The 27,847-nt window shown below is 36.7% G+C and overlaps 2 protein-coding genes across 2 annotated transcripts; both read right to left on the bottom strand.

Annotated features, from left to right (window-relative positions):
• Positions 1-9,729: 9,729 nt before the first annotated feature.
• LOC132266273 (flavonoid 3',5'-hydroxylase-like) lies at positions 9,730-10,971 on the bottom strand. The gene is made up of 2 exons (XM_059767128.1): positions 9,971-10,971; positions 9,730-9,867 (listed from the first exon to the last, which is right to left on the bottom strand). The coding sequence occupies exons 1-2, from the start codon at positions 10,580-10,582 to the stop codon at positions 9,730-9,732; spliced, it is 750 nt and encodes a 249-aa protein (XP_059623111.1). The 5' UTR covers positions 10,583-10,971.
• Positions 10,972-12,357: 1,386 nt separating this feature from the next.
• LOC132266274 (putative pentatricopeptide repeat-containing protein At3g11460, mitochondrial) lies at positions 12,358-20,563 on the bottom strand. Its single transcript, XM_059767129.1, has 2 exons — positions 20,462-20,563; positions 12,358-13,491 (listed from the first exon to the last, which is right to left on the bottom strand). The coding sequence occupies exons 1-2, from the start codon at positions 20,561-20,563 to the stop codon at positions 12,565-12,567; spliced, it is 1,029 nt and encodes a 342-aa protein (XP_059623112.1). The 3' UTR covers positions 12,358-12,564.
• Between the last annotated feature and the right edge of the window lie 7,284 nt (positions 20,564-27,847).

Below are 27,847 nucleotides of genomic sequence, written 5' to 3' on the forward strand. Positions count from 1 at the left end.
CTCTTTTCATCCACTCGAAGAACAAACCCTCTATCTGAATATGTTCGCACCACCTCTCCCTTCAACCCCAATCGTGGCAGACTTGCTACATCCAAAAAAGTCCTTATCATAACATAGTTTATGTATATATAAAATATCTCCTCGAAAACTATGGCCTAACCCCAAAATCGCCTAAAATCGCATTAAGCCATCAGCTCTGGTCTAATAACTAATTTTATATATATTTTTCCCTAACAACTTTTGTGCATGAGATGGGAGGGCGGCTTTTTCTCACAGAAAAACAATAACACTCCAGCGGAGCTAGAGGGGCCAATGGTCCCCCCTCCCCACCCACATTGACACCAAATTTTTTTCAAATTTCTTCTTATGCCCCACCAAAATGTTATTTTATATAAATACTCCTACTTGTAGCCACCAAAACTCACAAAAATTTAATTGAATACAAACCAACCCCCCAACCCCTTCCCCCCCCTTAAAAAAAAAAAAAAAAAAAAAAAAAACAATTTTCAAAACATTTATTTATTGCCCAAATAATTATGAGTTTAGAAATAAATATAACTTGTGACATCTCAAAATTCATATAAAATTTAAATTTGGACCTTTTTGGCCTACTTTTGAAAATTCAAATCTTGTCAAATAAAAGTACTAAGTTCATTGTTGGTAGTTCTTACTACAATATATCATTGTTTTATTTACATTTAAATATGCACAAGTATAATATGCATTATGTGAATTCAAAAGAGAAGAAAAAATTACACTAATCTCTCCTCATATTTAATAAAAATGCATGAAACCTTCCTTATCAGTCACTTTCGTGGAAAGTAGTAAGAACTAAAATATTGGAATACCAAGATGACAAGAATGCCAACAATAATAATATTATCATTTTTGCTAATATTTTAGTTGTCACTTGTAAGATGACAGTTTTTATAACTACTCATTGTATAAATTATTAAAACACTTTTGAATTTAGTTCCTGTTAATTGTAATTGTTAAATTTTGTTTAGTTAAAATGTTATAATTTTTCTCTTAATATTTCGTCAAGGTAATAATGATATATCTTTCTCAAAGTGGAATCCAAATAATCAAATTTTATATTTTCCAAAAATGGAAACAATTGTTGAATAAAATTTAACTCTTGAATAATGTTTTTTCTTTACAACTTCTTCTTTTACCTTTATCTTATATTTCCTCTTCTTCATTTTTTTTTTTCTTTTATATCAGTTTTCATTACTACTTATTTACGCTCATTTTTCTCATTTTTTTGATTATATTTTCCTCAATATATATCTAATAAAAATATTATATTACAATTGATTTATAAATTTTCAATTTTTAATTACATAGTACTACTTCGGCTCCCCAACTCCGTAAAATATTTTTTGATATAATATAGAAAGCGTTCAAAAAGGGAACACGTCCCAAGAATACAGAGAGGCCGAAGGCAAAGCCAAAAGAAGGATCCTAAGGACCCAAAGACTCCAAGAAGTCAACAATTTCCTTTATAGATGTACAATATCTACCCATACCCCAACAAAAAATGAAGCTAATAATACAGAATTTCAAAGTTCCTATGGGAGACTCCTCCCCATCAAAAGATCTACTATTTCGCTCCTTCCAAATGCACCACCAAACACATAGAGGAACTACCCTCCAAAAAGACGAGGGTGAGAACCCACCCCACACCCTCTCCAAGAGTCAATCAAACCTCTCGCCATTTGGAGCATAACCCACTACACGCCAAACAAGCCAAAAATCAAACTCCATAATGACAGGACTCCAAATCAATTTCTGGCTTCGCCCTTGATACTAGCCTTTTTCTTTTTCAAGTCCAGCACTCCAAATCAAAACTTGGCTTCGCCCCTGATAACAATGATATGTGTGAGTTGTGACACAATCATTGGTATCTTTTACGGACAAATTTCATGGAGAAAGTTTACGGAGTTGAAGGTTTCAACCCAATAATACCAAAAAGGAAACAACACTTTCCAACTCACCGGCCTACTCACCATTGATGTGGCACGATGATAGAATGATAGATGTCCATTTTGAAATTTAAAAATGTAAAAGAAAAAATTTTAAAAAAATTAATTTTCCCTCTGCTATATTTTGAATTCAACAAGACACATGTGATTCTATCATTGTGCCACATCGGTGGTGAGGTGGGTGTTCCTATTCACCTTTGAGTAGGTAAGCATTGCCCTAAAAAGATAATGATTATTGACCATAAATAGAAGTATTCATCAAATCGTGTTATCTTTAAAAATGATATTGGTATGCGGTAAAAAATTAATATCCTAAAAGGACAATACTTGTCTACTCACCAGTAACAATAATAGAATGACACGTATTCATTTTGAATTCAAAATATGTATAAAAAATTTCTTAATTTTTTATATCTTATATCTCGAATTCAAAATAAACACGTATCATTCTATCGTTGTAAATTTTATTAAAGAGCTGTAGGATCAAAAGAGAAAGAACAATACTTGCCTACTCACCAGTAACAATGATAGAATAACACATGTTCATTTTGAATTCAAAATATATATAAAGAAAATCTTAATTTTTCCTCTCTTATATTTTGAATTCAAAATAAACACGTGTCATTCTATCATTCTGCCATATAGGTAGTAAGGAGGGGAACCATACTCACCTGTGAGTAAGCAAGCAAGTATTGTTCAAAGAAAAATAAAAGAACAAGCCTACACATTGTTGATTAGGAATCTTCTCCTCACCACTAATGTGGCACAATGATAGAAAGACACATGTCCATTTTGAATTTTATTTTTATTTTTTATCTTGAATTTTGAATTTAAAATATGTAATAATAAAAATTTAAAGTCTTAATTTTCCCACCCTTGTATTTTAAAATCAAAATGGACACATGTCATTCTATTTATGCCATTACCAGTAGTGAGGAGGAAGTTTTTACTCATCAGTGAGTGAGTAGACAAGTATTGTCCAACATAAAATAACTCTATTTAATAGAATTGTTGTGATTCTATTCAATTCTATGATTTTGATTCTACTGCTGTACAAGCTTTTCATGTGACCCGAATTGATCTAAAATTTTAATGCTGTTATTTTCTTCTTCTTCTTCTTCTTCTTATATATATATATTTTTTCCCCTTCTTAAAATTTCTTATTCTTGCACTTATGTATGATGTAAGTGCACTGTGCATTAACCTTTTTTTTTTTTTTTTTTTTTTTTTTTTTCCCTCTATTCTTTAAATTTACAACAATTTATAAACTTAGTATTTGTATTTTATATTTTTGAATTTTTTTCACAACATATTTTTGTGAATAATGACATATTTTTTGAATCTTAATTACTACACCAATACACGCACTTGTATTTTTTGGTTTTCTATTTTCTTACTGTAGAAATGAAGATTTGTATATAATGAATATAGAGATACAGAGAGAAGGAGAGACAGCGAGAGAGAGAGAGACTAATTGCTCAGCCCATTTTCTCTTCTTTTTTTTTAACCCTAAAACATAAAGGGAGTTATATACAATACAATAAAGGCCTAATTACATAATGGCCACAAACCCTATATCTAATTACAATAAGACCCCAGCATAAATACATATATACATATAAGTGTTTCAACACTCCCCCTCAAGCTGGAGAATATATATCATATAATCCCAGCTTGGAACAAATTATTTTTAACCGATTATGACCAAAAGCCTTAGTAAACATATCAGCTAATTGATCTTCAGACTTCACGAATGGAGTAGAAATATTTCCACTCAATATTTTCTCTCGAGTGAAGTGACAATCAACTTCAATGTGCTTGGTTCTTTCATGAAAAACCGAATTGAATGCGATGTGAATAGCTGCTTGGTTATCACAGAACAGTAGAATAGGAGTCTTGACTATTAACCCAAGTTCTTCAAGAAAATGATGTATCCACGTTAACTCACTAGAGGTATGGGCCATCACCCTGTACTCTGCTTCAGCGCTAGACCGTGCTACAACTGTTTCCTTCTTACTTTTCCATGTAACAAGGTTTCCACCAACAAGTGTACAATAGCCTGTAGTAGATTTCCTATCTGAAGGAGAAACAGCCCAGTCAGCATCTGTGAAACCTGTCACATTAAGATTACCATTAGATTTATATAGTAATCCAAAACCTGGAGCTTGTTTGAGATATCGAATAATTCAAAGAACAGCATTCCAATGTGGTACTCTCGGAACACTCATGAACTGACTTACAACACTAACTGCATATGAAATGTCAGGTCGGGTGATAGTGAGATAAATTAGTTTCCCAACTAGGCGTCGATATCTGCCATGATCGTCAAATAAATCACCCTCATCAGGTAATAATTTTATATTTGGGTCCATAGGAGCATCAGCAGGGCGAGTACCTAACATACCTGTTTCTTTTAACAAGTCCAACACATATTTTCTTTGAGATAGACTTATACCTTCCTTGGATCTAGCAACCTCAATACCCAAGAAATATTTGAGTTTGCCTAGATCCTTTGTGTGACACCGATTCTGTAAGAACAATTTTAACTTTGCAATGCCGTCAGAATTATCACCTGTTATAACAATATCATATAAATATACCACAAGAAATATAAAGCCAGTCTTAGTATGTTGGTAAAATACCGAATGATCTGTCTCGCATCTGTTAAGGCCAAAAGAAAGTACCGCCTCGGAGAATTTTCCAAACCAAGCCCTTGGAGATTGTTTCAATCCGTACAGGGCCTTTTTAAGCCGACATACAGCATAACGAGACTCCCCCTGAGCAACAAATCCAGGTGGTTGCTCCATGTAAACCTCTTCATGTAAGTCACCATGTAAGAAAGCATTTTTCACATCTAATTGAAACAATGGCCAATTGCGATTGGCGGCAATAGAAATAAGGATTCGGATAGAAGAAATCTTCGCAACAGGAGAAAAAGTCTCATCATAATCAATACCATAGGTTTGTGTGTATCCCTTTGCAACAAGGCGAGCCTTCAATCGCTCAACAGATCCATCATGGAGATATTTGACAGTGTAGACCCACTTACAACCAACCGTTTTGGAACCGGGGGGTAAGGAAACAAGATCCCATGTCCCATTATAATGAAGAGCATCCATTTCATCTATCATTGCATTGAGCCAAGCTGTATCAGATAGAGCATCGTGCACAGTTTTGGGAACAGCAGTAGCAGATAACGTGGATAAAAAACAAGAAAATGAGGGCGATACCTTTTTATAGGAAACAAAGTTAGATATGGGGTGTGCAGTGACATATGAGCGAACACCCTTACGTAATGCAATAGGAAGATCATCAGTAGCAGGAGGAGCCTCAATGGAAGTAGACAATTGGAGGGGGGTTACTCGTGATCGACGGCTATACACTTGAAGTGGCGGTGGCACATGAGGTGATTGTGGTGGGTCACAGGGTAATAAATGTGACACAATAGGCAACGGAAGCAGTAGCTCGGTTTCTAAAGACGAACTATGTGAAGAAAAATAAGGAGTATCCTCAAAAAAGGTAACGTCCATGCACACAAAAACCTTACGAGTGCTAGGATCCCAACATTTATAACCTTTTTGAGTCCGAGAGTATCCAATAAAGACACACTTGATGGCACGAGGAGACAATTTATCCACACCAGTGCGTAATATGTGAGCAAAACACACACACCCAAAAACACGAGGCGGCAATGCAAATAATGGTCGAGTAGGAAAAACAAAGGAATAAGGACATTTCCAATTAAGAACGGAAGATGGCATACGATTAATTAAATAACAAGCAGTTAAAACAGCATCGCCCCAAAATGCTTTTGGAAGATGAATATGTATCATCACTGTACGAGCTATTTCAATTAAATGCCTATTTTTCCATTCAGCTACGCCATTTTGTTGAGGAGTATAAGAACAAGAAGTTTGGTGCAAAATACCACGAGAGTCGCAAAAACTAGAAATAGCACCTTTGACATACTCCATAGCATTATTAGATTGTAAAGTACGTATAACACACCCAAATTGGACCCCAACTTCTTTTAAAAATATTTGAAATATGGAAAATAGTTCAGAACGGTCTTTTATTAAAAACAACCAAGTCATCCTTAAATAATCATCAACAAAGGTAACAAAATAAGAAAAACCTGAGTGACTAGTGTGACGAGCGGGACCCCAAATGTCCGTATGTACTAATTCAAATAAAGAAGACCGACGATTAACAATACGAGGAGGGAAAGGCACTCTATGGTGCTTACCCAACTGACAAGATTCACAATTTAAAATAGACACCGACTCAAGGAAAGGCAAAGCAGACTTCAAATACTGCAACGAGGGATGACCTAACCGATAATGCCACTGGTACACAGACATCTGGGAATGTAAAGCAACAGTGGAAGGTTTGCAATCCAAATAGTATAGGCCATTTCTGTTACTGCCCCCACCAATCGTCTGTTTCGTGTTGAGGTCTTGAAAGACACAAGACGAAGGATAAAATGTGACAAAACAGTTCAGAGCTTGAGTCAATTTACTTACAGATAATAAATTAAAGGGAAAATTTGGAACTAATTGCACAGAGGATAAAGAAATGGATGGGGTTAATTTAATTATTCCCTGGCCAATAATGGAACATGTTCTACCATCAGCCAGAGTAACAAAAGATGAGGAACTAGACTTCTAAAAATTAGAAAATAGAGAGGCATCACCTGTGAGATGGGTAGAAGCCCCAGAGTCAATAACCCAAGGGGATGCTGAAGTCTGTAAATCGGACAAGCATGCAATATTACCTGATTGCACAAAATTAACTACATCAGTAGAGTTGGGATGTGTCCGGTTGACCAATGCACTGAACTCAGCTCGTGATAGTGATAGTGTCACAGTGTCACTAGTAGATGCAAGTGATGGTAATCCAGAAATCTGACGAAGAGAGGGATGAGACCCTGCAAGGTCAGAGGAAGACACTGCTTGATTTGCCCATGCTGGTTTCCCATGAAGAGTCCAACAGTTCTCAACAGAACGGTTAGTACCCTTACAGTGGCTGCACATACGAGTGTCACTACGTCCGCAACCACGGCGATTGCGACTTCTATCACGGCTACTACCGCCACGAGAACTACCTGAATTTCCACCATACCCTCTGTTGCCACTAGGAGTATCACCTGAATTTCCACCATACCCTCTGTTGCCACTAGGACTATCACGACCTCTAGAGGATTGTGGAAAGCTGAATTTTCTTTCACTCTAGTGGGCGTCACATGTGATTGTTCTGAAACCCTAAGTAAACGGGAATAAATGTTACCCAAAGATGGGAGTCCTCCATCACCTGCAAGAATCTGGTCCCGAATATTATGAAGGTTCGGGTGCAAACCAGCAAGAAAAATAGAAACAGAAAATTCCTCACGTTGTCGCTTGAGAACATCAGGATCAGTAGTCAAGGGGTGGTATTGATTTAACTCATCTAACAGGCTTTTGAAATTACTGTAATACTCACTAAGGCCTTGACCAGAGAAGTCAGATTGACGAGAATGAAATATCTTTTCATATAATGAATATATGTGAGAAACATTTGTGTCCATAGAGTAAGTTTCTTTAACTGCATCCCAGATTGCCTTGGCAGTGTTGACAAACATAAAAGTGGATGCAATTGAAGGTTCCATACTGTTCCACAACCAGGACATAACCATATAGTTATCAGTTTCCCACTCCTCATATGTTGCTGATGTTTTTGATGGACGATCAGTTGTAATAAGCTTCAGCTTTCGTCGGGCACCTAAAGAAATCTTTACTGCTTGAGCCCATAGTAAGTAATTGGAATTACTTAATTTCATAGATGTAATTTGCAGCCCAACAGGATCAACATATGTTGCAGAAGATTTAACTCCAGTAGACCCAGAAGCAACATTTGAATCGTCCGGCATAGAGATATGAATATGGAAAGAAAAAAAAAACTTATCTCCGCCAAGTTAAGATGTCAAATCTGTAGCGAGGAACCAAAGAAGTTTGTTGCACCTGAGAAGGCCAGACCAGAGTTGAATTCGGGAACAAACGAAGACTCGGAGCAGAACAGACCCGGTAAGTAAATCGGGCCGGATCTTGAATCGGGTCAAACGGGTCGGATCTTGGATTGGGTCTAACGGTCCGGATCTTGGATCGGGTCAAACGGTTCGGACCTTAAACCGGGTCAGAACAAATCCGGATTATATTAATCTGGATTAGGATAGCGAGCACCCTGTAGCCAAACACCATTTGTCTCTCAGCTCTCCAGCAAGTACGCAGTGGCAGCGGCGATGGAATCACAAGCAGCGATGCACCTCGCGACAGCCGTCAGTGACCAAACAACCAGCAGCAACGACGACGACAGCCGCCGGTGACCAGCAACAAGCAGCGACGGCAAGAGAAAGCGGTGAATTTGTTGACAACTAAAACGGCAACAACGCGAGTAACCAAACTGGGTTTCAGATCTGAGACCAAGCAACGAGCAACAAGTAGCGACGACAAGAGAAGGCTGCGAGCTCATCCACAACTAAAAAAAAAACGGCAACAACACCACCGTCACGAGCTCTAAATAGATCTACAAATCTATACAAGAACAATGCAATTGCAATTTCCCACACTCACAATTTCGATCCGCTCTGATACCATGTAGAAATGAAGATTTGTATATAATGAATATAGAGATACAGAGAGAAGGAGAGACAGCGAGAGAGAGAGACTAATTGCTCAGCCCATTTTTTCATTTTTTTTAACCCTAAAACATAAAGGGAGTTATATACAATACAATAAAGGCCTAATTACATAATGGCCACAAACCCTATATCTAATTACAGTAAGACCGCAGCATAAATACATATATACATATAAGTGTTTCAACACTTACATTATTGGTTGTCATGTTAGTTGAAAAAAAAAAATTAATCATTATCAATTCACCCCTCCGGAAACAAATTCCTCACTCTGTCACTGCATCTTATTATTACACCAAAGTAATTCCTATGTGCATGCATGGAATAAAAACTAGCTAATTAATGCAATACTTTCATGGTTTTCTAGTTCTATTTAGATCATAATGATTCAAATGTAAAATTCATGGAAAACTCAAAATTTGGCTACATTGCGACACCGACTAAGAGACTGAGGGATATGAGATGGTGGACCCAATACACTCTCCTCTTTCTCAGTTGTTGTGGCAATGTCGGCAATTGTAGCATAGTTAAAAAAATCAGGTGTCTCACATAAGAGTGGGGCCCACCACAACAGTTATGGTGGACTCCACTGCTATATGAGACACCCGACTTTCAAGTGTCGGCAATTTTATAATTTCCCTTCATGCTAACGTATGTGCTTGGTTACTGACATAGATAGTTAAAAGTAATGCTATCATAAGAGCCCTCTCTCGATGACCTCTCCCTATTTAACCACTGAATTAAAATATTTATTAAATGACTCATTTGACTTTTCACAGATCTTAAGAAACGGTCTCAATGCAGTGGTTAAATAAGGAGAGCTCACGCTTTTTGTCATGAGAGGCTCTCATGATTGCATTACTCTATAGTTAATGTTGCTATCTAGCGAGAGAGAAGAACTAAAGTTGTAGGGTTTACCAATAGCAGTGCTTTGATGTTGGTCATAGTAAGCTTCTCATCACCAGATTTTCTTGATGAGCCATTAGAGTGTCAAGGAAATCTGGCTTTCCCTTCCCCTCATAAGCTAAAGCCTTGTGCTCTTCTATCATTCTTGACAACAACTCATCGAACCTCTTATGTAACCACTTCATCCCACGCTTGATCCCTTGCAAGTCCATCCACGCTATCGAATGTATAAATACCACCAATATTGAAATACCCCGTTGTGCTCATCAACTCCACCATGTCCTTGAACTCATTAGACTTTGAGTCCTTCGTTTCAGAATTCAAACACTTACTAGCACAATAAAACTTTTTTTTTAATAAGTAAAGATATATTAGAAAAACGTTCAAAAGGGGAACGCGTCCCTAATACAGAAAAACGAAAAGCAGAAAATACAAAAAAATGAAAAGCAGAAGCTAGCACAATAACACTTGCCCAATAATGTTCGATATTGAGTAGCACAGCATGTTCGGCACCACCACCGGTTTTCCATGGCAGCTCATATCGTACATAGTCCCAAGCATATGCCCTAGCTTGATGGCTCGGATGTGACCAATCTTCCACAACCTTCCTACCAAGCATGTGTAGGTCACTTAGTTTTCTAAGCAACTTCCACCGAGGCCCATAATTCGCGAACACCATGTCCCCACAATTATAGGCGAGGTGGGTTGCACCGACGTTCGGTGGACGGTTTGAGAAATTTAGATCTAGGGTTGTCAAGAACGCCCGAGCAGCGTCCGGAGTGGAGGCCACGACCATGCTACAAGTGCCCATTTTGACGTACATGACGGGTCCATACTTCTTGGCCATGTTACCTAGTGCAACATGGCCATTGTTGCCTAGTTGGGGAAGGGCACCAAAGATCAGCAACCCTCTTGGGCAGGTGGGAAGTGGTGAGAGGGGTTTAAGAGGAGGAAATAGATGAAGAAGTGGGTTAGGAGGAAGAGGAGAGTTGCTGCTACAGAGGGCTATGTTTAGGGCCATTGAGGTTGTGCACCAGTGCAAGTGTTTGTGAGATCCCAGTTTGTTATGTGTGCAGTGTGGAACTATGTGATGTATAAAGGGATGAGAACAATAAGAAAAATCACACAATTTATGCAACGACCCACTCCACCATGCGGTATGATATTGTCCGCTTTGGGTCCGAGCCGCACGATTTTGTTCGTGGGTCTTACCCCAAAAAGCCTCGTACCATTTGGAGTGTACCAATCTTACATGTATAGCACTTCCCCTTCCACACCTAGGCGATGTGGGATTCTGTAGCCGTAGCCTGCCAATATTGTAGCCTGCTAGTGCCTCGCTCACACCCGCCCACGCACACCTGCTCACAACATCACCACAATCCACCTCCCTAAGAGGCCTGACATCCCCGTTGGCACACTTCCGGCTCGATCAGGCTCTAATACCATTTGTTACAACACTTTGCCACATGATATGATATTGTCCAATTTGGGTCCGGCCTCGTATGGTTTTGTTCTTGGGGTTTTTTTTTTTGATAAGTAATAATTGATTAAAAGGCGTTCAAAAGGGCATTTTGTTCTTAGGTTTTACCCCAAAAGGCCTCGTACCATTTGGAGTGTACCAATCCTACATATATAACACTTCCCCTTTCCACACTCAAGCAATGTGGGGTGAACCTGTAGCCTGCCAATGCCTCGCTCGAACCCGCCCACAAGGTTGCCACAATTTATGTCATATGGAGTTATGTTAGAACTTAGATTCAAACAACATATCAGCTGGTCAAATGAAGATATCTTATTCCAATTCCACTGTAAAAAAAACAGCTAACCATTTCCACACTTCTTGAGCATAAGGACGGTTGAAAAAGAAATGCTCTACCAGACTCCATTGCTCATGCAATTATGACAAATGTTAGTTGAAAATTAAATTCTCTACCTGACTCCATTCCAATTATGGAATACGATGGTTAGATAAATACCTCTAAGTTGCAGATTTGTCAAACATGGAATTCTATTACACAATCAGACAAGAAATAAAACTATCAGCTGGCCTAACCATGCTCCAAATCAGATTGAACCAATTCCTTTTATAACTCTATATGGACTTCTACATTTATTCCTCACAGATTTGAAGTTTAAAATGTCTGGTTTTTATTGTTTTATAGTACCAAACCAAATTAGTCTTCGGAGAAATTCATGCACAAAAAATAAACATATTGTAACTGGAAATTGAAAACAGAGTAAAAGTAAGAAAACTTATTGATTTGAGAGCTTTCCTGAGGCAGATTCGTCTCCCACACTTCCTTCAAGTAATGTTGTTCGGTCGCAGGCATCTACCAACAGGATTCAATAGTCTTTCATCATCAAAAGGCAGCACTCCAAGTCCGATGATTCCAGGGAATCAACAGCAACTTGTATCACTTGAAAACAAAATATTACATAAAGAATATGATTGCTGCATTATTCAGAAATGGAGGTTTACACCAATTGCCACCCTGAATCAGATCACTAACAGAGACATTTTACCTACTCAGGCTTGCTAGATTAGTTTGGTAACTAGAATGCTCTAAAAGTAGTAAAACAACTTTGGTGCTTGGATAGCTAATATATATAAATTGCCTAAAGTAGTAGTTATATCATTACTCTGGTACTTTCCAAAAGTTTAAAATTATTGTAAAAGTCAATGTAAAAAGATTGATTATATACTTCCAAAATATATTCACTTTTGAAAACTTACAATGTATATTAAATGAGTAGTTTTGAAATTTTAAAAGAAGACAAATTCATTAAATTGTATGCTTTCTTAAGAAGTTATAATATTGAATAGGAACAACAATTTGGAAAAGGAGGGAGTACATAACTTTGCAATTCTCAGGGCAACCAAGAAGGGCAATGGAGCACAAACAAATAACAAATTTATGATACCACCTTGGCTTTCTAAAAACAAGAATTACAGTGATGCTGCACTTAATCTCCAAGTACAGTGATGCTGCACTTAATCTCCAATTACAGTGATGCTGCACTCAATCTCCTCCCATAGACCTTCTCAGCCACCCACTCAGCCACGTCCACCTTCCGATGAATCTTACAAGCCCCTAGCATTGCACCCCACAGAGCCTCATCCGGCTCCACCTCCATTACCTCAATCATCGCCTCCACTTCCTCAACAAAGCCAGCCCTCCCCAAAATGTCCACCATGCAAGTGTAATGCTCCAACCCTGGCCTCACACCAAACCTCCCCTTCATCATCTCAAAATACTCTATCCCTTCATCCATCAAACCCCCGTGACTACATGCTGTCAGAACCGTAGTAAAAGTCTTACCATCCGGCAATATCCCTGCATTCAACATCCGTTCAAACAACACAACTACCTCACCAGAATATCCGTGCTTCCCATACCCTGCCATCATTGCCGACCAAGTAATCGAGTCCCTCTCAGACATTTGATCAAACACCCACCGGGCACTCACTAAATCTCCACACTTTGAGTACATCGTAATCAACGCATTTGAATTTGCAACATCTGAACCAAACCCATTTACCAAAACTACCAGGTGGACGTGGCGGCCGAATCTGAGAGCTGATAAGCCGGCACAAGATTTGAGAACGGTCGGCAAGGTGTGGCGGTCAATGGGTTTGCGGGCAAAGAGCATTTGGCGGAAAACGGAGAGGGACTGAGAGAAGAGGTTGAGGGAAGAGAAGCCTCTGATGAGGGAATTGTAAAGGAAGGTGGATCGGCGGTTAGTGAGAGAAAATATGAAGGTGGCTTCGACCATTTGGGCACAGGCGCCGTAGGAAGAGACGAGCTTCGCTACTATAAAGTCGTGGGAAATTCCTATAGTTATGATTTTCGCGTGTGTTTGTTTCAGTTTTATCAAATTCTTTGTGGACAAACATGAGTCAAGGAGTGAAGCAAAAAAAGGTAATGTGTACTAAGAGGTGGGCATTCCTGTGTGTGTGTGAGAGAGAGAGAGAGGGGTCGTTGAGTTGGTTATTCCGGCCACCACCGAACTGACTGCTCGGAATGCAGAGTATGTTCTCTGCAAGTGACTGTCTTCTGACCAAGAGTTTGATCTTCAATGGTCGTTAAACTAGTTGGGTTGTAGAAGAACACACTGCTTAAGCCATGGTTTTTGTAAATGTTTTGGGCCAGGCTCTAATTGTGCTGGTTTGACTTTTGGTTCAGTTCCTTGAAGAAAAAAAAGAAAAAAAAGAAAAAATAAATTATACTGATCTCCCTAAAGTATTGTCAAATTACACACGGTATAGTATTTGATGGTTATTACTTTGATCTCCCCTTTGGACGCAAAATCCTACAAAATGTCATTTTTTTTCCTTAATATTTTAATACTATACTTTAATATAAAATATAATTAAAGCACAAAGACTAATTTGCCCCATTCCACATTTCTCACTTTCGTTCTCTATTTATTTCCTCGTAAGAAAACCGACATTCACCGACCACTTCTGTCCTTTAATTGCTCGCTTCCTACATGACTTCGAAAAATTAAAAGAATATAGATATAGGGCACTACTTTAATTGTAAGAAACAATTGAGAACAAGAAAATAACTATATGATGATAATGAACTTTACCTGATGCGTGTGAATACACTGCCTTAAGAGTAGATTTACTCATGTAAGAACGATGTCTCTTTCCAAGATAAAAGGAATTGAACCACGATATTAAAGACTTAGTGCTAGTTTGGCGTTGCTGTTGTAATGATAAAACCGCTTTTATGAGTAAAGCTGTCATAAAAGTGCTGTCGGTAAAACATGTTAGGTGTTTGGTGATGCATTATATAAATAATTTTTTATACTTAAAGCAGTGTTAAATTTGTTTGGTAACAATATTGCTTAAAACACTTTTATTACTAATTTTACTGAATTACCCATACAATAATAAAAGTGTGCATTAGCCAGATGCAATTTCATTCTCTTAAATCAATAGCTCGAAAAATTCTCTTATACGCTTTTATAAAGGATTCTTAACAAATACATAAATGCAAAATCTTCAGATACTACGAATGTCTTTGAAAAATCCAAGTTAGAATTTTTTAGATAAATGTAATTTACAAAATATTTATAATTTAGAATCTTATAAGCTAAATGTAAATTTGCATTATAATTGTAAAAAATAGAAAATTAGGCTATAAATATTCAATGGAGATCGGATATGAAATCAGGCTAGCAATAGTAGTCCTCACGCTATTATACTTCTCTTTAAATGTTCAATATATATATATATATATATATATATATATATATATATATATATATATATATAATATAATATGTAAGATATGTGTTATACGATGACAGAGTTCCAACTAAACACTTTTATTTACTTGTACATTATTATTTGATGAGTAGTGATCTCTTACTCCCCATGGAGCAAGAAAATTCTTCTGCACTTTCTATAGTGACCATTAGATTAAATCTAATGGTCACATTCCAAACCCACCTATATGATTTCCTTTTAATACAAAACTACTATCATTATTTCTAGTTTCCAAATTTAATATTTGTCAATACAATTAATTATAATAATAAAAGGTAAGTACTAAAAAAATAAAAATAATGATAGTATAATAATAGCAGTATTAAAGAAAATATTAAGGAAAACAACTAATTTACGAAGGAAATCTAAAATTTAATAGAATAATAACATGTTTTGTTGTGAATCTCCTCATTACGTCAATAAATTTTTGTTATTATAGTAGAACTAGAAAAAAATATATTGTGCGATTCATTATTACAGATGAGTAATTGGAATGTGTTTACATCTAGTTAAAATTTGTGACAAAAGAGTTAGAGAAAAATAGATTTAATTTCTAATATTTAAATAACATGCATTTAGGGAGGTATACAATAATTTAAATTATAATCTATTAATTTTTTTATGAGTGAAGTGTAGTGCAAATCACAAATTACATTAAGTTGATCAAGTAGATTTAATTTTTAATTTTTTATTATTTTTTAGTCGACGTTTCATTGTTTTGTATGTCAATAGTGTAATTTTTAATTTCTTTTTTACATTCAAACAGATAATGTCAACTTTAGTATCAAGTCATGGATGCAATTTTCTAACACTTTTAATTTTTTTTATAGAATTTTTTTTTTCAATTAATGGTGAGACGTGATTTCAAGAGGTGAATAGATTTTTATTTTTATTTTTTTAGTACTTACCTTTTATTGTTATAATTAATTGTATTGGTAAATGTTAAATTTAGAAACTAGAAATACTGATAGTGGTTTTGTATTAAAATGTAATGACCCGAATTTTTCGGATAAATTTTTTTCTGTTGTCTTTTCCCTTCTGAGTTTGGTTTCTTGTCGATTAGTGTCGTCTCGAGTGCTCTGGAGTGATTTTCGAGACTCTTTTCTGTGGATTGACAACTTCCTTTGAGGACCGAGTCATTCCCACATTTTTCGTTTTTCGACACTATTCCCTATTTTGTCTTTTTCCCTATTTCGTCTTTTCCTCGTTTGTCACTCTGTTTGCGTAACCACACTTCTTGTGTTTGGAATTGGTTTCTGACCTCACGTATCTTCATTCTCAATGATTTCTATGAGATACGTATCTTTACTTTCGTGAGAAAGTACTCTGGTTGCTCCCGGTGCCTATAGGGGCATAAATGCAAAGTTCTTTGGAATCTTTTTCTTTTCTTGGGGTGTTTTTCATAAATATCTTTTGAAGATATTTTATTTCAGGGGTATCTAAGAAAATATCTTTTGGAAGATATTTTCATTCTGGGACAGTTTCGCAGTTTTTACTTTTTGGAGGGGTCCTTGTGCAATTAATGAAAGTTATTACTCAATGCCTTATTTTGAGCCTAGATGCTCGCATGGGATTCATTTTCACATTTCGTCGAGTTGTGGACTCTTAGAATTTCCTCCTGGACGATGTTTTCCAGTTTCAGGATTTCTGGCACCGGTTTGTGCCAAACTTGTTTTGGGCATAACTCTCTACTCGGACTCTGTTTTCAACGTTGTTTCTTCCGTTGTTCATATTTTCTCATTTGGAATCTTTTTTGTTCACGGAGTTTTGCCATTTGAGCGCGTCTGCACGAATTCCACTTTTCCGGACCCGGCGGGGCCCGTTCGGGATACTTTTTGAGTTTTCTATAAATAGGAGGTCTTAGAAAGAAAAATCAGATTTTTCTCTCTCTCTCCTCTCTCATGGCCGGTCCAAGCTCCATCCATGGCTGCCATCTTCTCTCTCCTCTTTTGGACTTCTTCCCTTCATTAAAAAGTGGTGATGCCTTTGTGTTTATTATTCCCCTCGGCGAGGCCTTCGATTCCAACTGATTGGAATCTTGTTTTGGCCGTTTCTTAAGTTCGGGTTTGAAGTCAAGTTGTGTTTTTGATGGGACTTCCTTGGGATTCATGTTCGTGGTGTTATCCCCGACAAAACCTAGGAGTTTCGTCGGATTCGAAGCCGATTTATTTTGGTGGGGATTTGAGATTTCATCTCAAATGGAGGTAGGGGGTGTCTTAGGATTATATTTGTGTTGTATTGATGATTATATGAGCTTATACAACTTGTGTGTATGCTTTAGTTCAAGATCTAGAAATTAATTTCTTTGTTTAAGGTTTAATTTCCATGATGATATGTAAATTGGAATTAGATTGTGACATGCTAGAAAATTTGGCTTTGGTATGGTTGTTGACATATATTAAATTTGGATCATTTGGTTAAGAGTTACAAATTTTATTTAATATTTATCTTTGGTGAAAGTTTAATTCACATGGTCATAACAAGCATGAAATCAAGTTGTAATATGATATTTAGATAGGCCTTGGCATGTTCTCTAACATATCTTAAATTGAGAGCATTTGGAATTGTTTAAAAATCTAGAGGAAATTAATTAATTAGCTTAATTAATTTTGTTTTAAGTGTTTTAATCACTGAATTGGTCGTTTGGAGTTATATATGTGATAATCATGACATGTCCTTCAACATATATTAATTTGGGGTTGTTTGGAATTAATTTAGAATCTAAAGAATTTGATTATTTTTGCTTAATTAAATTCTATATATTTGCTCCATGGATTTTATTACGTTTTGGAAGTTGTTTCTATGTTTAAATCATGGACTTGGACTTGTTGTATGTTCACTTGGTTATATTTTGAGCATTGGATAACATAGTTGTTATATTAATATTCATGAGAATGTGTTTTCCTTAATGAATATGTTGTTGCCTTATGTAAGAAATTGCACTCTTTGTATCGGACATTTTTCATGCCATAGTAGTTGTGAACTTTGTGCATGTATTGTATATGTTTCTAAATTTGGTTGTGCTTGGTAGATAGTTGATATCTTGTACATACATGTTGATATATACGTTGTTGCACAACTTGTTGATTTTGAAAACTTGGGGATGTCGTTGTTTGGCTACGGCTAGGACTTGGTTCTAGTACGGGGGATTGTCCCTCTATATAGTCTAGTGCACACATAGGGAGGTTACCCGTGGGCTAGTAACCCTAAAGTAACTATGGTGTCCGTCTGATCCGGCGTGACGTCTAAGTATCCACTTTGGTTAATTTCGCATTTCGTTTCAAGTTGATAACTATATGATGTTATAACTTATTGTTTCTTATTGGATTCTCCACATTTTGTTGTAGGATGTTAACTTTGTGAAATCATGCTTTATGCGTTGCATTGGAAGTTCCAATGTTGGTTAAAGTGTATTGATATCATGATTCGTGTTTTGATGTTCAAATATGACTTAGGAATGATCCTATAATTTCATTTGGAACATAGACGTTAGGTGGCATGACCCATTTTGGTAATTCTTGTGTTTTAGATTTCGAGTTCATAACTTTGAAAATCTATGTCTTGTTGTTTTGTATAACATGCTTCCATGTTGCTTGAATTGCATGAATGATGTGTTTCATGCTAGAAATGATCTTAGGTAGCTTAAGATGCTCCCCGAGTCACACATTGATGTAGACGTTAGGTGGCATGAGCCTTTTAACATGTTTCGCCATAATATGATAATTTGTAAAACGCTAGGTCGATGCATGCTCATTTCCTACAAGTAGCTTTATGTTACTCACCCCTAAGATACTGGGGCATATATCAGGTACAAGAATCAAAGTTGAGGTCTTCATTATGCTTAGATGGTTTGTGGACTTGGAGACTTCCATTTTTGGTGAAGGTTGGCTTGGAATGCCAATTGTAGTCTTATATGTCAACATGTGTACATTTGATTCCTTATATGTAATGTGTACATGAGTACACTCTTTACGATGTATTTGACATGTATGAAATGAGGCCGGAGGCCAATGACATGTAATTTGTATCCTACGTAAATTTTGGCTTCATGGAATATTATGAAAGTATTGAAAAATATTGAGTTTTTGCTTACCCATGTTTGTATTGGGTGTGGGAATTCTATTTTGATTCTTCCCTAGGGTCTTGTTAATCTTGTATGAAGTGTGGCCAAGGGCCAAACGACATTTTGAAACCATCTCATGATTTTAAATTCCAAGTTTTCGTTCCAAACTTCGTTTTTGGCATTTTGGCCGTTGGGGGGTCATATTTTGTATTGACCATATTTTTGGGCTATGGACCATTGTAGCACATCTTACTAGGTAAGTTACGTTTGCGTGCATGGTCGTTTCCGGGCAAAGCTTCTTCTTTGGTGAAATGAGTCTCCTACGGACTCATTTTACACTTTTGTTGCATAATCTGACCTAAGGGTATTTTGGGAATTTTATTTGGGAAATAAATTCTGTTCTTCACATGGTTGAACAGAAAACATGATTTTAGGGGGGGTTTCTTCTTCGTGTTTTTCCGGGAAATGTCGTCTTGGCATCGGAAATCGATCCCGAAGTTCAGCTCTTAGTTTTTAAATTTAGCAGCTTTTTGGACCCTCTGGACCAGTTTTCTTGGGAGGGCATTTTGGGCATTTCACAGTGCGTATTTTTTTTGATTTTTCTTAAGATTCATGTAGAAAACTTGATTTTGAGGGGGGTTTCCTCTTTGAGTTTTTCCAGAAAATGTCATCTAGGCCCTTAAATTTCCATTTTTTACGGAAAAACCCCTGCTGCAAAGGTTTCTTGCTGCCCATTCTGCCGCCTTCACATCTAAACGGTTACGAGGGGTTTCGTAACCGGTTAGATGAGTGTGGGCAGTGTGTATGTCATAATTTTTGGCCTCCTAACCGGTTAGGAAGGTCTCCTAACTGGTTAGATGTTCTTGGGTTTGCTATTTTTGACCGTTTTGCCCCTTCTTCTTCCGTAAGCCATATCTTCTTCATCCGGACTCCAAATCAAGCGATTTTTGAGTCTAAGTTCATTGATTTTTCGTTGTCTTTCCAATAGTGTACTCGGTGGCACCCACTTTTAAGCTAAAAATGATGATTTTGCCCCTAGGTTCAATCTTGTTTGTTTTTGAAACGTTGCTTCCCCATTTGATTCTTTTGGGTTCCGTGCCCTCGTTGAGGGTCATAATGGTGTCTTAGAGCCATGTTGTATCTCTAGAGACCATTGTTTTGTCTTTTGTTTCCGCATTTCGGATCCATTATCGGGTCATCTTTCGGTTCATAACTGACGCACCGGGTTAAAAAACTTGGACCGTCACATAAAAGGAAAACTGTAGGTGGGTTTAGAATGTGACCATTAGATTTAATCTAATGGTCACTATAAAAAGTGCGGAAGAATTTTCTTGCTCCATGGCGAGCAAGAGATCAGTACTCATTATTTGATAGTTTATATATATATATATATATTTTCTTATCACGAATAGTCTTGTAATTATGAAAATAAAGGAGGGTTATATTGTACAAAAAAATATTAGATACCAAACTCTGCTTAAACGCTCTGATTTCCAGCTTTATCAAAATGTAATTTTTTGTATTAAACCTCTACCCCTAAAAGTGCATTTTTTATTTACCAAACACTGTTGAACACTATTTTTCAAATTGAACGTGCTTTTACAAGCTACAAACGCAATCCCAAACGAGCTCTTAATGGATATAGCTTTTGACCAAGTCATGTGAAGGTTGTGGTTTGTGAACGTGCACAATGACAAAAAGATTTTCCTTGCTTTTTTTGGTCCAAATTTTGGGAATGAAAATTTATGAAGCAAGAAGGATATGTTAGACACGTGTATTTATTACATGTGATGTGGCCTACATTGCCACACTACATTGATATTCTAACCCACTAGGTCTGACACAGCGTTACAGTTTTGGGAAGTTACAGCATCGTGGTTTTAGGAAGTTGAAGGTGGTTTAATAACCACTATTTTGAATTAGAATAAAGTAAGGGGTTTGCATGATGGATTGTTTACTCTATTGATTTATTCATACAGTTTCCTTACAGAGGTCACATGCCTAACAAGTAGCAGTCTGTGTTGTCTTCATGAAGTACATGCATAAAGACTTATATAGGCGTGAACATCTTGAGGATTTCTCACTTTGTTTTTGCAAGCATTAACAACACTGATTTCATGGCTGGAGGTATGTGATCTAGTTTTAGGGATTAATATTTTCTTTCATTTAGTATCACATCGATACCTTTAGGCTATGTTATCGTTCTGTTTATATTGCTGTAATATTTGTTTAGCGGCTATGTTACCGTTCTCTTTCTCTGGCCTGTAACATTTGTTTAACGGCTATGTTGGCATTCTCTCTGGCCTCTAATATTTCCTTGGTGGTTCTGTTTGGTCTGTTCTATTTTTTTGATGGGTGTGGTTTTATTCCCCTAGTTTGTAATATTTTTTGATACTTCTTTATCATTTTCATTACTTTGGTCGGTAAGTTTTTTGGTTACAATGGAATATTACACCCAAACGGATTGCGATGAATAAAGTGATTCAGACCCGAGCGGTTTAACGACTACTTTAAATATTGGAGAATCTCATCGTGAATTCATAAAGTGGGTGCAACATTGTCCTTTTATAATAAAAGTGATTCAGACCCGAGTGGTTTCATGACTGCTTTAAAGATGGAAGAATCTCATCGTAAGTCCATAAAGAATGTTTTTATAATGAATGCGTGGAATATTATAGAATTGTCAGTTATCCATAATGGTCTAGAGTTGTATAGCTTTAAAAATATCTATACAAATGAAGAATACTCCAGAGCTGCATATTAAAGTTTCTGTGCAGTATACTCTCATAAATTCAGTTTATTAAAGTATAAGTATAATTATTGTTTTAAATTTTAATGCATATTCATTCTTTTAATGCATACTAACTAGAGAGTAGCCACAATATCTTTGGTTGTTTGATTCTATGATATAAAATAAAATTTTACTATATGATATTTATATCACATAAAGATTATGCATTAAAGGTTTATATTTCATTCATAAAAATATTTTATTCTTCCCCATAGGGAAATGGGGATAAAATGAATTTGGAATTAAACTAGAAATGAATGCAAATGCCCACAAGACTATATCATTATCAATTTAATGACATTAAAGAATATTTTATCCTATTATGATTATATTTTCAAAACATTATTGTATTAAAACCTCTGCGGCTTTGCCCACGAGAAGGTTATAATGACACATTGTTTTAATATGAATTTTTTTAACATGGGTTAAGAATTTTAATAAAATTTATGTTTATAGTATAGTAATGTTTGGCATGTTTTATTTTTGCAGTAGTTCCATATGGAACCTGTCAATATTGGTTCATCTCATATCCCATTTTTAACTAGTGATAATTATTCTGATTGGAAGGAGAAAATCCTTATAACATTGGGGTGAATGGACATTAATTTGGCACTTCGTATGGTTGAACCATGTAATGACCCGGTCATTTTCCTTCCTTTCTTTTTTTCGGTAATTTCTTTTTTTCGTCCTTTCCCTATTTTGTCTTTTTCTCGTTTATCATTTTTCCTTGCATAACCTCACTTTTTGTGCTCGGATTTGAGTCTGGCTTTACATGCATCCATGATATTTGATTTCTATGATAATTGTATTTTTACTTTAATAGGAAATGCATGTTAGTTGCTTACTTTTTCGTAAAGGATATGGATACATACTTTCTTGGAAATATTATTAATTTTTGGGGTTTTAGTGTAATTATAAAAAGTAATTATTTTTCATCTTAGGGACCATTTTGCAATTTAATTTGGAAGATATTTTGAAAAAGGACATTTTTGTAATTTTTGAAAAGTGTGACAAGTGTCACACTCTCATGGAGCCACTTGTTGGCATTTGGGTGGGGAGACTTAGAAGCATAATCTTGTGACATGTGGAGGGTGGAGATTCACCTAATTGTTGGCCTAAGATTGGTGCACTTGTTGGCTTGGATGGTTGACAAGTGTAGGCTTAGGATTAAGCCTAGGAAGGAGCCTTGGATTTGTGACAAGTGTAGTCTCACATTTTAGTCTTGCATTGTGTGTATGTGAGAGGTAGTGTAAGAGCACATAGTGAGTGGAGGAAGACTAGATCCTCCACTCACCATTTTCATTTTCATCTTTTTCATTACACTTATTCTAAAAACCCTAACCTAGCCACCATTGGAGAAAAGCTTGGTTTATAACTTATTTCTTCATTTTGACCTCCTTCCACTCACCTTAGACCATTAAACTTGGGAAGACAAAGTTTCCTCTTACTCTCCTCTTCAAAACCCTTATTTTGTTTTCCATTTTGAGCTTAGTTGCTTGGGATTATAAAAATTCAATTCTCTATTGAGGTAGGGGTGGTAGTATGTTTGTACTTCAAATGTTTTAAGTCCTTTTGGGTTTAGTATATATTGTGTACATGCTTTTAATATGATAGTCTTGCATATTATAGGAAACCCTCATTTTTGACTTAGGGTTTATTGATTTAAGCATGTGTAATATGTATATACCTTGTATAGAAGGATTATATGATTTAGTAGTATGCTAAATTCTAGTATTTTCTCATGTGGTAGTGATATAGAACTCTTGTAGAATTATTAATATTATATACAATTCTTAGTGACTTGAATTGCTATATTTATGATGGGGATAATTCTATATTATTGTTGATGACTAATTGTGATTATTTTAGAAGCTTATTGCTAAAATGTTAAGAATTAGTATATAAAGCTTATTGTTGAGGCATGATTTAAATTGATAAGTTGGTGATATTGTTTTGTACATTATATCATGATAAGGACTTGTCATTTATTATGTCATTCTAGACTTGGAACCCTAAGACATGGTTTGTGTGGTTTCAAAATACTTTTGCAAGGAAGGTGGTATATATGTCTTAATATTTGTGTATAAGTTTTGAACTTAATAATGATTTTGGATTCTCTTGGGACATTATTACAAATGACATGGCTAGAGTTTGGCTCTAGTGTGGGAGGTATAAGTTCTCCCCATTTATAGTACGCACTAGGGTGGTATTCCCAGCGGGTCAATGCCCGAAATAACCGTTTAGGTCTTGGCTTTATCCGAGATTTGATGTCCAAGTTTTCCACTACTTGATTTCGCATTCATTTCAAAGTTGACAATCAATGCTTAATTGTGACTTGTGATTTTGGTTATTGGCGATTTAATGTTGTTAAGTACATTGATATTAATATTGTGTTATAATGGAATCATTGCATTAGTTTAATATGATCCCTTAGAACACCTTGAACATAGATGTTAAGTGGAATGATTCCTTGTATTCGTCTATATTGATTTTGCAATGATATTGAAACTTTAGGGTATATGCATATGCTTCTTCCTACGAGTAACTTGATTACTCACCCTAGTTTATGTGGGTTATTTTATAGGTAAGGAGACTATGTTCTCGGATGCTCATCATCTATAGTGGCTTATGAGCAATTTGGAACATTTTCGTATATTGACATGCACTTGTTTAACATGCTTTACTTTTAGATGTTATACTTTTGTACACCATGGATGTATGGTAATTTAGAAGCTAAGATGGCTTCCTTCATGTAATGTGTATTTATGTACACTTTTTGATACTCTTTTTGTATGTATAATATGAGGTCAAGGGTCATTAAATTTCAAGTTTATATGTATGCTTTTAAAACTCAAGTTTTGCCTTAATAACCTATTTTGTGAAAATTGAGGTTTGAAAGGTCAAATTTTGTAAATGGATTGAAATGATGCTGTAGGCCATTGTAGCGTGTCTAAAACATCATTTTACGTTTGCGTGCATGATCATTTTCATGAAAAACTCCTTCTTTCGTGAAATGAGCCTCCTATGGACTCAGTTCACATTTTTCTTGCATATTTTGGTTTAAGGGCATTTTGGGGTTTTCCTTTGGGAAATAAATTCTGGTCTCGACATTGTCATATAGAAAATGTGATTTTAGGGGGAGTTTTTTCATGGCATTTTTAAAAAAAATGTCGTTTTGGTGTGAAAAACTGCTTTTTAAACTCATTTTTTTCTGGTTTTTCAGCATTTTTACTGTTTAGGTTCAATTCTGGTTAGGTTGAACCGGTTCAGGAAATGCTGAACCGGTTCGAGAGTCATTTTGGGTCTAACATAGACATTCTGTCCATGTTAAACTAGTTCAAGAATGTTGAACCGGTTCAAGTCTTCCAGAACCTTTTTGCAGGTTCAGCTTTGGCCTTCAAACTTTGAACTGTGGTAACTTTTTCGTTTCAACTTAGATTTGGTGTGTTCTTAAGTCTAAACTGACCGCATTGAAGTAAGATTTCCAATGGTATCAATTTCAGTTTCAGATTCTTCTCTTAGCTCGAGATATCCTTGTTTTAGTGAGAGGGTGTTAGATTTGGTTCGAACCGGGATAGGGTTCATTTAGGATTTCTCTTTCTTTGGCCTTGGGACTTCATGTGAAGTTACCAAAGGATGTTTTTGGATGGTTTTGATCTCATTTGACTTGTCGGAAATTAAATTCCTTCCTCTTAGGGTAAAATGACCAATTAAACCTTGGTCCTTCTTTTGGTAGGGTTTTGATACCCTTGTCTTCATTTTGCTTCCGTTGAGCCTCGAAACTCCTTGAAGGGCCATTCTTATGTCTTAGGGATGATGTACATCTCTAAGGACCTATTTATGTTTTGCTTCCGCATTTTTGGATCCATTTTGGGTCATTATTGGACACACTGGGTTGTAAAATCTAGGGTCGTCACAGGTGGTATCCGAGTTCCTAGGTTTGAATACCTTGGATGATGGGTTTTGGGTGCATATCATGCTTTTGTTGATCTACTTTGATATATTCGCATGCTTTTGATAACATATTTTGGCATTGTAACATGTGTATGTTTTTCTTGATAACACGCTTGGTATTATGATATGTCGTTATGCTTATATTCTTATATGTTTAAAAGTATCTTTGTTTGACATGTATACTTATTTGCTTAAGTACTTAGCCCTTTAAACAGCTTTCTTTGATTGTTTTAGCATAACTGTATGTCACATACCTTGTCTTGCTTGTGTTTCGTGCATTCATAGTATGAGTTGCATTCGGTCATAATAACTTGTGTTATTGTTGACCTCTTTCCTTTCGTATGTCTAGCATCATGGTTAGGACACGAGGGGAGTCTTCACGTCAGAATGGAGGGGATGAGCAGGTGGAGGACACTGAGCTTGTCAGGAACTTTCCTAGGAAGTCGAGAGTTCGTGTACGAAGAGTGGCACTTGGGATTACTGAATCCATTCAGGAGTTAATTTGCCAACAAGTGGTGGGGATGCAGATTTTGACACCGGCACTGGCACCAGTAGTCTTTGAGGCTTCGTAGTATCTTAGGGGACTTTGAGATAGCTTGCTGCTTGAGGTTAGGCCACAGTCTCTACTCCTAGACTTAAGGACTTACGAGGACGTGATTCAGCGGGCTATACTCGTCAGGGCAGAGGCTCTAGGAAGCGATGTGAGTATGAGGCTTCATCTTTAGGGGTGCAGGTAAAGACGGCTAAAGTTAGGGACGTCGCTTGCTTGTGGGGACCATCACAGTAGATTCGTCCTATGACCACAGTTCCCTTGACCGTGGGGTCCACTCGTGAGATAGTGTGTCACCTTGCCATCAGCCAGGGCACATCAGACTTCATTGCCCATGGCTTTAAGCTCAGATCATTCGGCATGCAGTTGTTGCTATCAATAAGGTTCGCGGAACTTGTAACTACTGTAAGCAGCAGGGCCACTTCAAGAGGGGGTGTCCATTGCTGCAGGCCAAGGCACGTAATGGTTGTTTCTCTCCCACAGGCGGAAGCTTCCACAGGGATTTTGACTGACCGAGGTACCTTTCCTCTATTCAATCTTTCATTTGAGTTTTTACTTTTGCGCGTGCATTTCGTTCTTTCATTGCATTTCTGCATCATTTGCACATTCATTGGGTCTGGAAGTCACACTTCGGGACAATTTTCTCTGTGTTGACACACTAGTTGGGGTCCAGTGTCTTTAGATCGTGTTTGTCAAGGTTGTGCTATTGAGATAGCTGGGCAGACCTTAAAGTTCGATTTCGTTGTTCTCGACATAATGGGCTTTGACGTCATTCTCGGGATGGATTGGTTGTCATTCTTTCGGGCTACGATTGATTACTTCCACGAAAGGGTGTCCGTTTGCACTCCCATGGGAGATTGCTTTCATTTTGTAGGAGATCAGAGCGATTTCCACCCGATGATGGTTTTTAGCATTGGTGACTAGAGTCGCCACAGATCTTACTTGGTTAGTTTACTAGTTGATGAGGATAACAGTTTAGGCTGTGTTCTTCCGGCAGTTGTTGAGGATTTTGTTGATGTCTTTCCAGAGGAACTGACAAAGTTACCTCCTTTAAGAGAAGTTGTTTTTGCCATTGATGTCATTCCTGGTACTGCACCCATCTCTATGGCACTATACCGTATGGCACCGGTAGAGCTGAAAGGTCAGTTGGATGATTTAAAAGCTAAGGGCTTTATTCGTCCTAGTGCTTCACCATGGGGAGCATCGGTTCCTTTTGCGAAGAAGGAGGATGGGTCTTTGAGACTTTGCATCGATTATCGCAAGTTGAATCATGCTACGATCAAAAACAAGTATCATATGCCTAGGATTGATGACTTATTTAATCAGTTGAAGGGAGAGACATGCTTTTCAAAGATTGATATGAGATCGGGTTACTATCAGTTGAGGGTAAAGGATGAAGATATATCCAAGACTGCTTTTCATACATAGTATGACCATTATAAGTTTCTGGTGATGCCATTTAGTTTGACCAATGCTCCAGCAGCTTTTATGGATTTGATGAACTGTGTATTCAGTGACTATCTTGACAGATTCGTGGTGGTGTTCGTTGCTGACATCCTTATATACTCAACTTCGGTAGAGGAGCATAAGTATCATTTGAGAACAGTTTTGCAGATCCTTAGGGATAACCGATTGTATGCCAAGTTCGAG

The sequence above is a fragment of the Cornus florida genome, unplaced genomic scaffold, assembly GCF_030987335.1.
Source record: "Cornus florida cultivar Cherokee Brave unplaced genomic scaffold, ASM3098733v1 CherokeeBrave_3.0.0_Hap2_Chr07, whole genome shotgun sequence".
In the NCBI taxonomy this organism is placed as follows: Eukaryota; Viridiplantae; Streptophyta; class Magnoliopsida; order Cornales; family Cornaceae; genus Cornus; species Cornus florida.